Source organism: Balaenoptera acutorostrata, chromosome 3, assembly GCF_949987535.1.
Source record: "Balaenoptera acutorostrata chromosome 3, mBalAcu1.1, whole genome shotgun sequence".
Classification (NCBI taxonomy): Eukaryota; Metazoa; Chordata; class Mammalia; order Artiodactyla; family Balaenopteridae; genus Balaenoptera; species Balaenoptera acutorostrata.
This window is the reverse complement of record NC_080066.1, coordinates 43,863,939-43,876,203: the sequence shown is the minus strand read 5'-3', so window position 1 is coordinate 43,876,203 and position 12,265 is coordinate 43,863,939. Positions and strand designations below refer to the sequence as shown.

Genomic DNA, 12,265 nt, shown 5'->3' with positions numbered 1-12,265 from the left:
ATTGACATGTGTACACTAATATGTATAAAATAGATAACTAATAAGAACCTTAGGTATAAAAAATAAATAAAATAATATTCAAAAAAACCAAAATAAAGTAGAGGTTGGCATGTCGCCCTTCCATGGGCCCAGATTTCAGGCTTGATCTCCTGTGTGTAGAAAGAGACCTGACCTTCATGAGGAGGGTAGGAGAGTAACTTGGGATACTTCTTTCATGTTTAATTATCAAAGCAGGGTTTTCCTTATTGTCTTGTCAAGTTCTCTAGAGAGTCCACGAAGTTGGAGGAGAGGAAAAGACTGGGAAGTAATTGGGGGGCAGCACGAGAGCAGGCTGAGCTCTGGAAAACCCCGCACATTTTTAACCAGAGTATTTTCACCCTTGTTTATTTTATCTACTGGCTCTCCATATGAGAGTTCATTGAAGGAAGGGCTCTACTTTTTAAAAAACACTGATGTAATAAGTATCTATTTATGTTCCTCTTATTCAGACAGGGGATTTCCTGTGTAATTATTCTTGTGGCAAATGACGTCTACTAGATATAGTGAATATGTATGTATGTGTATACACACACACACACACACACACACACACACACACACACGTATTTAATGAAGCAACATATACCTGGAGTCCAATAAATAACATCGTCTTTCCCTCCTGAGTGCAAATCGTGGAAAGATTTAGGAGTTACATAGAGTTTAAAATGTTTGCCTTTTTACTGACAAAAGCTAGATTGAAAGGCTGACTTCAGACCGCTTGCTGGAAGGGGTTGCGTATCCTTTCTACTTTATTTCTGAAAGAGCTGGACAATCACAGGACTGCCCTTCAGCGTCCACCAGCTTTATTTTTTTTTTAATGTTTTTTTAAGTTAATTAATTTATTTTTATATGTATTTTTGGCTGTGTTGGGTCTTCGTTTCTGCGTGAGGGCTTTCTCTCGTTGCGGCAAGCGGGAGCCACTCTTCATCGCGGTGCGCGGGCCTCTCACTATCGCGGCCTCTCTTGTTGAGGAGCACAGGCTCCAGACGCACAGGCTCAGTAGTTGTGGCTCACGGGCCTAGTTGCTCCGCGGCATGTGGGATCTTCCCAGACCAGGGCTCGAACCCGTGTCCCCTGCATTGGCAGGCAGATTCTCAACCACTGTGCCACCAGGGAAGCCCTCCACCAGCTTTGATTATTGTGTTATGTAGGGGAGCACCCAGAAGTCACCCCCCCCCCCACCCTGCAGGCAAGCAGATCCTGAGGAGAAGCGCTGAGAGGGGCTGAGCCAGGGGTGCGCTCAGTTCCTGCTCCCGCAGACCTGTCAAGTAACTGTGTTCTTCCTCCCGTGGAAGAATGGCGAGGAGGTGTTTGCTAGTTTTGGTTCTCTTAAACCCACTGAATTTAACCATTAAGGTGGTGATCAGCTGCAAGAATGGTGTCCCTCACTATCAGGGACTTCCTGTCAAGATAACGACTGGGGGCCCTCCTGCCAGGTAAAATACAAAAGAAAGCGTGGACTCTAAAATGAAGGGAAAAAGCACTTGTCCCTTGTCCTTTTCTTATTAATATAATGTCTAAGAAACCTCTGCATTGCTGGGATCTAGAGATCAAAATATTTGCCATTATACAGGGCACGGGCACCTTTTCAGAAGTCTAATGTTCGGAAACCTAGCTCATGCTGTTTCTGTGTTGTGATCAGAATGATTATTCTGGTTGCCTTTTATAAATCAGTATCAAAAAGGATTTCATTAGTTATTTGTGGGGCTTAAAGTTTATTTTGTGTGGTTTTGCTTTGTCTTGTTTAGAGGGTACAGGAATTGGATAGCTGGTTCACGCCACATGATTAGAAAGAACTGTCAGAAAAGCACAGGTCTGAGACTTTAGGCATATCCTTCCCTTCTCTGGGTCTTAGCATCTTTGTCTTCAGTAGGCAGCTCACCAGCTGTAATATTTTTATAGTCTTTCCATGTGCTTCTTAAGTTTCTGATGTACAAAATTGTTCAAGCAGTGCTAGTGAAGACTAAATCAAATTTGAACACTTAGGGAAATGCCTGAAAACCACAATAACGTGCCATTACACACCTTTAGGAAGACCAAAATTAACAATACCAAGCACTGGCAAGGATGCAGAACAACATCTCATACATTGCTGGTGGGAATGCAAAATAATACAGCCACTCCAGGAAACAGTTTGGCAGTCTCCTATAAAGTTAAATGTACATTTACTCTATGACCCAGCAATCCCACTTTTGGCTCTTTGTCCTAGAGAAATGAAAACTTATATTTACTCAAAAAAATCTTTTCACAAATGTGCCTATAGCAGCATTATTTATAATCATCCCAAACTAGAAACAACCCAGATCTCCCTCACTGGGTGACTATATATACAAACTGTGGTACATCCATACAATGGAATACTACTCAGCAATAAAAAAAGGAGCAAACTGTTGACATGTGCATCAACTTGAATGCATTTTAAATGCATTGCACTAAGTAAAGAAGTCAGTTTCCAAAGTTATTTACTCTATGATTCTATTTATATGATATTCTAGAAAGGGAAAAATTGTAGGAACAGAAAATAGGTTAGTAGTAGTTGCCAGGGGCTAGAAGTAGGGTAAAGGTCTGACCACAGAGGGGTAATCATGGGGGAATTCTTTGGGTGTTGAAATGGTTTTGTGTCTTAAAAAAAAATGGTTTTGTGGTGGTGGTTATAAGAATATATGCGTGTGCTCAAACTCATAGGACTGTACACCCCCCAAAAGTGAATTTTATTGTACATAAACTAAAAACAAAAGAACAAAAGAAATTGAACAAGTTAACTGTATACTTTACAAGGTGAAATGCATGCAAGGGACTTAATGGACCTGTCAGCCATGGGATCAGGAATCTGATTTCAAGTGCTGGATTCACATTCTGCAGTTGAAATTGTTCAGTTAATTGTGGATTAGAATCTGCAAACAGTGGGTATTTTAAGGCTGAATAGCATCAATTAAGAGGTCCTTGCTTGCTGTTGGGGGACAAATGCAAAGGAACACTGCTTACAGCTGTGAGTTGCGCATCGGATGCTTTTTTAAAGGTGTTTAAAGGAAGAAGGTACGAAGTCAGCTTGTTGCCTGGGATAATCATGCAGCTAAATAGGGCACCTTGTTATATAACAGGACTACTTGCTGTTGAAAGCTAGGATGTTTACAGGTGTTCCAGCCTAATACTTGTACAAAGGAGTCATGTAAGATTTATGGTTAATCCTCCCACTCTAATCGTTTAAGATGTAGTGCTTTTTAACTTTCTTTCAGGTCCGTGACTCCTTTCAAAATAGCTCAGATTTCTCCTCAGGAAAAAATATACATAGGGGCTACCTGCAAAAATTTACATATTGTTTCAGGGATTCAGTCTCCCTGAACTGCAGGCGTGAACATGATGGTAAGAACTCTTGGCTTAGGCTTGATATTGTAAAGTAGAAAGAGCATAGGCTGCAGAGTCAGTTTGTTGATATCCTGGCTTCATTGCAAGAGTTTGTGCAGAATACTTAATCTCTCTGTTTCTCAATTTCTTCATCTGTGAAATGGAGGAAAATATATCCAATAGTGTGTGCTAGTTTGCAGGCTCTTCATTTTTAATGTACCATGACCAATATCCAGTAACCTTTTGGAGACAAAACACTGATGACTCTGATGAGGGAAAGTGACATGTTCTATAAAAGGATAAAACAGTATATAGCACTTAAAAAAAACCCTCTTTGAAGCAGAATGAGACCTTTTTTTTAAAGCTTATTTCTACAGGCAGTCCTTACTTTAAACATCAGCAAGAGGGAATTTGTCCATTTTATTCTTCCAAGAGTTCTTTAACCCCTAGTTACATAAAGCACTGTACTTTTCGCCTTAGTTCTGCCTTAAAGGCAAATAATATGGATTCGTCTGGGTTGATGGTGAATGGTGGGGTTGGAGTATCTTCCCTCTGAGTTACCAAGTTTCACCTAGTTGTCTCAGCTCTTCAGTGCCTCTGTGGTTAGTGAGATGGTGAATTAGGATGGTTTTTCCCCTGAAAGACCCTTGTACAGTAGCAATCAGCATAACTCTCAGGTAACAAAGGGTGGGCCTTTGAAGACTTGCTCTGAAGAAAGCAAAGAGGAGAAAGGTCCTGGGGGAAATCTGCATTCGTATTTAGTCATGGTGTTGTATAACTAAACGAAAAGAAGATCTAATCACCTCTGGGGTGGGAGCCCTCCCCACATAGAGAAATTTGGATGGAGAGAAGGATGAGACAGGTTTAAGCCAGGCTGCACTAAAAGCAGTCTGTGTGTTCTCAGTTCTTTATATCTGATGTTGGTTAATAGAACCACAACCTTAATCATTTAGTGTTTCAGTTCCCACACCTTTTCCAGATTGATAGCTTTCCATGAAAATTTTTCCTTAGCTACACCCACTAGTAATTTTGTATGTTTTCAGCTATCGTAGCTGCAAAAAAAGAAAATAATAAAATAGTAAAAGATATTTTAATAATATATAATTGTAATAGTCTAAGGGATTGACTCCAGGACAAGTGGTTCCTCGTAATGGCAGCACTTTAACTCCAAAAGGTTTTGTTCCCTCTCAAACCTTGATTCTGTCACAAGGTTACAGGTGTCATTTTTCCAAATGCCCATTTCTCACATGGGCCTGCTGTTTCCCTTCCCCACAGGGTGTGAGAATTCCTGCATCATGTGGGACTTAAGGTTTATTTAAGAAGTAGTACAGAATAGTACAAAGAATGGTGATTTTGGAGTCTCATAGATACGCATTCAAAGAGTCCTGTGAACAGTGTGGATCGATGGGGTAGGAAGAGTACCTGTAGCCTTTGATTACTATTTTGTTCACAGAACTCAGAATGTTTTGCTTAGACAGAAAATCTGACGACTTGAAAAGGTGCAGCCATCTCGCCTGCTTCTCATGGTCTAATGCCTGCGAGGCCCAGCGCCTTTCTCTGCAGAGCTGAGGGAGTGCGTGGAGGGGTGCTTCCAGCATACAAGCAGATAGTAAGCAGGACTTCAGACATTTTCTCCTACCTTCTCCGTGGGAAGCTGGGCCCACAAAGAGATTTTTCCAGTTGAACATGGTTAAACAGGAAAACTAACCAACCAACATACGGCCTATGAAATAACACTACAGCATAAAGGAAATGGAAAAGTATCCTGAATATTCAGATGGAAGACTCTAATTTTCGTTAAGAAACCAAAGAAAAATTTAGAAGGGGTTTGCCATTTGTCCTTTAAAAGATTGAAGAAGTCAGACCTATTATAAAATAGGAAGGAAGGAAGGAGAAGGAAGCAACAAGGAGAAAAATAAATTTAATAATTATGTCAGTCAGGGTCACCCAGAGTATCAGAACCAGTAGGAAAATATGTACTAAGGTTTGTTTCAGGGAATGGCTTGCACAATGGTGGCGGCTGGCTAAGCAAGTCCAAAATTTGTAGGGTAGGAGTGGAAGAGAAAATCACGGGCAAGCTCAAACCCACCAGCACGAGCCAAAGCTGTCATCCTCAGACAGGAAGGGGAACTCCTGAGCTGGATGGCACTCCACGAGCACAGCCTGATGCTGTCCTCCTCGGTCAGGATTTCTTCTCTCTCCAGGGGAAATCTCAGCCCTGCTTTTAAAGCCTTCCAACTGATTCTGTTAGGCCTACCCAGATTAGCCAGGATAATCTTCCTTATTAAATCAACTGATTAGGCGCTTTAATTACTGCAGAAAAGCCATCACAATGAGGGCAAAGATGGAAGGGAGTTGGCTTAAATGATGCAAGGACATCCAGAATCCCGGAGCATAATTAAATTCAAACTGGGGATAAAGGACCCAATTGACATCATAGGAAATGCAGTTAGTGACCTGAAAAACAAAGTTGGGTAGCTCTCACAATACAGAGGGAAAACACAAAGATCACAAGAGAGAAGAAAACAGAGACTAGAGAAAAGAGGTTGATTCTAAATTGTAGGTGCTCTGGATTTTAAACTGAGACAAAAGGAACAAAAGCAATGATGCAAGGTATGTTAGGTAAGAGAAATTATTTTTGGAGGAAAACATGAGAAGGTACTTTTTAAACTACAACATTAGAATGCTTGCATGATTGATTTTTACAAAAAGAGACGGAGTGGAGTAATGGAGAGGGTATGGTTTCTAGACCCAAGACAAGAATTTTCAAATCTTGATGATTTTTGCCGTGGGTAAGTTATTAACCTGTCTTCATCTGCAAAATGAGGATAACGAGACCTCACAGGGTTATTGTGAGAATGAAAAAAGTGAATACAAACCGCTTAGCCCAGTGCACAGCACTTAGTCTTCACCAGATATTACTTTTCTTATTATCTGTTGATTGCAGAGAGGGGGTGACCTAAAAGCAGATGTGGTGCCTGCTGCTAAGGACGTTAGGATGAGACTTGGGAGCCTGCAGGTGCTGGAATTGGGGTGCCAGCTTGGAGCAGGTGTATGGCCTTGTTTTTGGAACTCTACTCTTCCACCCCCCCAAGAACGTGAGATCTTTCTTTTTTTTTTGAATTTTATTTATTTTTTTATACAGCAGGTTCCTATTATCTGTTTTATACATGTCCATCCCAATCTCCCAGTTCATCCCACCACCACCACCCGCCACCCACACTTTCCTCTCTTGGTGTTGGAACTCTAGTCTTGAAGGCTGAGCTGACTCAGAGCAAGTAGGGGATGAGAAAGGGCGGGGGGTGTAGAGGAAACTACTTTAAGGAGGTGTCAGGTAGTGAGACCGGACTTAACCAGTCTCTAAAAAATCACCTAGTTCCTGGGCAGTACCTTATTAGCTTTTTTGTATTTGATAAGGATGTCAGAGTGCCTGTGAAACTGTAAGGCACAAGTCAGATGGTGATATTTGATCTTTTCTGAAGGTTCTTTCCTTTTGTCCGGCCTGGCCACCTGCTCTGAGTTGTTGATTATTAAAATTTGTACCTCCACGGGCTGTGGTTTCTTCTGTAGTGTTGATGTCTTTCCAGCCTGTGCCTGTGCTGAACATCATATAAATCCTGAATTAGTCAGTGTGCAGAGTTCTATGGGGAAAGTGTAAAATATGAAAGATGGTTTTTGCTTCCAAGGAAATTTACCCCAGCAGTAAGGAGACAAGACTAAGGCACATGTGACGTTAGAAGACAGTGCAGTTCATGTAAAACCACAGGGTCAAAGATGCCTTCATTCTTACCGTGCTGCTCACGTACAGAAGCATCGGGGACTTCAGTGTAAGGACAAAACACTGGGGTCCAAGAATTCTGAGAATGCTCAGTGAGGAAGTTGAGACCTGCGGGAAGCCACAGAGAATGAGAGATGTTAGCTCAGCTGAGGGGATGAAAGCAAGCGCAACTGCAGGACACCATTCCCGTTTCCAGACTCTGAGTGGTGCTCCCTGTGGTTGAGTAAGCCAGCCAGCATCGTGGGCTGTGTACTGAAGCCCTCGGGTAGCTGTAGCTCCCGCCTTAACAGGTTGGGCACAAGAGGATGCCCGAGGCACAGAGAGTGTTGCCAGTGAACCTAGAATGTGATTGGAAGTTGGGAGGGACAGAGAAGGGGGGTGGGGAGGGAAGGAACCCAGCGTTTATTCAGTGAGTGCCTGCTACAGGCCATCATCTGACTAGCATGTCACCTACCCCTCTGATTTGTTACTGCAGCCATGGGAGTGAGGTGGTGGTACCCCACTCTAGGGATGAAGAGAGTGAAGCTCAGAGAACTGAAATGGATTATGCCCAGTCACATGGATGGTAAATGCCAAATTTGAACCCAGATTTGTCTGACTCCAAAGCCCTTCCTCATTCTGCCACTTTCTTTTTTTTTTTAATTAATTAATTATTTATTTATTTATTTTTGGCTGCGTTGGGTCTTCACGGCTGCGCATGGGCCACCTCTCTAGTTGTGGCGAGCGGGGGCTACTCTTCACCACAGTGTGCGGCCCTCTCACCGCCGTGGCTTCTCCTGTTGTGGAGCATGGGCTCTAGGCACGCGGGCTTCAGCACCCGTGGCTCGCGGGCTCTAGAACGCAGGCTCAGTAGTTGTGGCGCATGGGCTTAGTTGCTCTGTGGCATGCGGGATCTTCCTGGACCAGGGCTCGAACCCGTGTCCCCTGCATTGGCAGGCGGATTCTTAACCACTGCGCCACCAGGGAAGCCCCCTCTGCCACTTTCAAAGTGACTCTGTACCAAGAAGGGGCCTTGACTTACCTCAGGTGAAATGGCACATGTTTTTCTTTCTGAAGTTGTTAGCATATCATCTTGGAGTTAGTCTTTCTTATGCCTGGAGATGCATTTCTTTCTTTCATTAAACAACCAACCAAAAAAGCTGGCTGTGCCAGCAATTTGATTTGCCCTTAATGTGGGAGAAAAAAAGACCTGTGTGTACTTAACAAGCAGAACCTGTTTTTAGTGTTTAACTAGCCACCTCCTCTCTGGGTGTTATTTTTTTTTTTTAAGTAATTATACCCTTTTTGATATACCCGTCTAAGCCCCAATAACTATTCCCCTTGGATCCTGATCCCCATGTTATGAGGCTGCATTCACTTCTTTCTTTCTTTTTCTTTTCTTTTTCTTGTAAGGAAAAGAACATATGTGTAGTACAGTCACCCTTAAAATCTGCCTGTATAAATTTGTTGAACAAATGCATTAAATCAGAATATAGAAATGGATTCTCTTCTGTAGGACTGTCTCCTATTGGAGATTTTGCTTCTTATATTTTTTCTAGCTTCATTTTGTCTTTGAGAGCTGATTCTACTCTGCCACAAGAAAATTGTTCATGTTGTATGTTGTGGCTTAACTTGAGGATCTTAGGTGCTTGGAGGCAGTGGTGTTTACCTGAGCCATCTCTTTGTTTGTTTACTTTGGGTTTTCACATTCTCCTTACTGATTTTCATTTTCTCCCCCATCTACAGATGGTGGCCCCCGAGAGACATTGATGCATTTTGCTGCACGGCTGGGGCTGCTGAGGTTGACGTGGTTCCTGTTGCAGAAGCCAGGTGGCCGCGGAGCTCTCAGCATCCACAACCAAGAAGGAGCGACCCCTGTGAGCTTGGCCTTGGAGCGGGGTTATCACAAGCTGCACAGGCTTCTAACTGAGTAAGTGCTCCTTCTCCCCATTTCCTTCTTCTCAGCGCCAGCCCCGCCCCCGATTCATAGTAGCTCTGCCCCCTTGGCATCTCCAGCCTTCGCCAGGAACTAAAACCTCAGCTCTGTGCCTTGCCTTTCACTGGAGGTTTATAAGCTTGCTCCCGCTCACGACTTCATTGTCTGAGAGTAACACACGTAAGTCATATTCCCATTTTTTTTCTCTCCTCTGTTTCCCTGCCCTTACTGCTTCATGCCTCTTAAATTTTACTGAAAACTCAGAATAAGTCTGGTCTGTAGGGGTAGCACTCCATTACCAAGGTATCCAGTTTTTCCCGGTTTAGTACAAGAGGGAACGGTTTTTCTGTACCATATACTTTTCTTTCTGGTATGTCTTCAAGATTTGAAAGCGTTAACTAGAAATACTTCAATAATTGCTTATGGAAAGTATGCTGAACACTGAGTTTTGGTTTGAATGTAATTTCTATAAATAGAATCGAGAGCAGTGGTCTCTTCATATGAGTAGCAGTAAAAAGCAACTGAGCTGTCCTGGAAACGTGCAGTAGGAAATCCTGTCTATGTGTTTGTGCGTTCAATTGTTATACATTCTGACTCTTCAGAGAGTCCTTTGAAGGAAGGTTGTTAGTCAAAACATTGGAAGAGTTCTTTTTTCTTTTTTCTTGAATAAATAGAAAAATAAATGCATTATGACAGCCAACACTTTTCATTGGAACATTATAAAAGGCAGAAAATTTCAAGTATAGTTCCTCTTATTTAATGATTTTTTATTGCTTTATGGTCATCATTATCTTTTCCACCACATAGTCTAAACAAGAATCAATCCCATTGGATCTATGTTATTTTTTGAAGGATCCTTGTAAATTAAGTCAGTATTCCCAAATTCTCAGATATTTTGCCCATGTTAGACTTAATTTAGTTGCATTTTATTTTTTTATCATTTTAAACTGTGTGAGGGGTAATCTGGAAGGGCCAAGAAGAGATTGCAGAATGTAATGATACTTAGTGCTATATAAATAGGGGTTTTTTGTTTGTTTGTTTTTCTTTATCTGCCATGCTTATAACTTCCCCAATGAAGCCAGACAGAAGGTTCTTTGCAGAAAGCTTTCTGATGGGTGCTGTAGATACAATGACGGCAGGAGGGGCACACCTCATCTCAGATGAGCTTTGGATACTCGAGCTCTCCTAGGACAGTGTTCCAGAGAGTAATATGTTCCATTCCTTTGTACTTCCCATCTGGCCAGTGATTTGATTCCTTCTGCTTGTTTGCCTCATGGCCTTAGGAAGACAGGCCTCTTCCCAGAAGTTGAAGCAATTATCTCAGTGTAACTATTGTGAAGTTCAAGTGCAGTTTCTCTAAATTCAATCTTAGAGCTCAGAGGTTTTGCTGGGCAGCAGAGTTGGTTAAGGATTGCCATCCAAATGGGGAAATAGTGATTACAACAGCTTCATTATACGCTGGGTGAGGATGTCACAAGACGGTTCTTACAGCACAGCTTTAAGGAAACTAGAGTGTGTTTGTTCTTGGAGAATAGTTTTTGGCTTGCTTTATAGTGCTACCTCTGTTAAATGTTGGAGAGCAACTTAGCTCCTTTTGAAGTGGAATGGGTAAGGGAAAGCCAGCTTGAGAAGTCCTCGAATGGAGGACTGTAGTAGGAGAGTAGGAGCACCTTGCTGCAGATCTAGCTCTGAACTTAGATTCTTCTGGCTGTTACTGTTCTGCAACCTAGAAGAAATGCTGAGTCGTAATTAACAATTTTAAAAAAGATCAGGTGGTGATTTTCCTAAATCCTTCACTCTTACTGTGATGTCAGTAGACTTTGCTAGAATTTCAACCATGAAGTCAGGAAAGATCATCTTTAACAGATGAGGAAACTGAGTGGATTAGAATGACAAGGTGGCAGGGCCAGAAACAGAAACCACATCTCCTAAGAGGCTGTCCAGAGCGCCTTCCACCCCTAGGAGTCAAAGAACCCAAGAGTAGACTTCATGGGATCTACATCCTTTGAAATTACAGGTAAAAGTTTATGCACATGTGTTTCTGAATAAAGAGTTTGTTTTGTGAAATTCACAAAGAGATTTGTGGAAAGTTAAGAGTCGCTCCACTATATGCTGATATCTTTCTAGTAGTTCACTGAAATCTTTAGACTTGGGTGTTCTTACCCCTTCCCCCTTTCAAATTGAAAATTTTCATATAGGCCTGTCTCTTATCCTCTCTTTTCAGTTAATACGAAATTGAAGTATATACACTTTACATTTATTAATTGAAGTATATACACTTTACATTTATTCCAGCCCTAACTGAAATATCAAGTTTATTTTACTCCTTTTATACCTCTCCCAAAATAAATTTGTTGTTTTAATTCTTTGCTGCTTACGCTGGTTTTTTTGAGGTGGGAAAGGGAGGGCATTGTGCTTATTAGGGTCCAAGTTCTTTTTGTGTTTGTGTGCCTAAGGCTTATTTAGATAGTCCATTTTGATAAACTGAGTCATTTCTGTGTGAAAATTGATTCTCCTGTGCTTAGAAGAAGAAGCTTTCTCTAAATAAGACTAATGTCTTTAGGGAACTCTATTTAGGACATTTTTGGCAGTTCCCCTTTTCTGTAGCCCGAAACTGTTAACTTTCACTTCGTTCAGTGACAGGGAAGAGAGAGATTTTGTCGACTTATAGCTCTTTTGCTTTAGCTTATATTTTGATGTACATTATGAATATGGATGCATTTGTGATCTGAAAATTCACCTTAAACACAAATGTTACGAGTTTTGCCTGAGAAATCTTAGTCCTGGAGGAGTACCTAGAACACCTACACCTACTTCTGCTCTTAGGTAGATGCACAGTCATCTCCCACATTTTGAAGAGGAGTTGGTTGAACACCCTGCCCAAGGTCCCTTAATCAGCGATGGGGAGTGTAGGGAGAGAACCCGAGTCTTCAGGCTCTTAGTTTAGGATGCTAGGAAGTGATGATATTAGATGAGTGTTGCATTGGAGCCATCTAACAAGAGAATGTTAGAGCCAGATGCTGCCTGATACCTCGCTCACATATGACATATAAGAAATCTTAGGACCTGGGTCACTCATTAGAGCTGAGATTGAGAGGCAGTTCCCGGTAATGGCAAAGTGTGCAAACTTTGAAGTCAAGCATAAGCTTGCATTTCAGCTCTGCCATTTTAGCTGTATTACTTTGGTC

At 41.9% G+C, this 12,265-nt stretch overlaps 1 protein-coding gene across 11 annotated transcripts in view; it reads left to right on the top strand.

Moving 5' to 3' along the window:
- The window catches only part of AKAP13 (A-kinase anchoring protein 13), a 351,713-nt gene that overhangs the window by 152,642 nt on the left and 186,806 nt on the right, over nucleotides 1-12,265 (top strand). For all 11 annotated transcript variants that reach the window (XM_057541952.1, XM_057541951.1, XM_057541950.1 and 8 more), the window contains exon 5: nucleotides 8,888-9,071. In XM_057541952.1, the coding sequence (XP_057397935.1) occupies nucleotides 8,888-9,071 (184 nt within the window). The remainder of the gene's footprint in view (nucleotides 1-8,887; nucleotides 9,072-12,265) is intronic.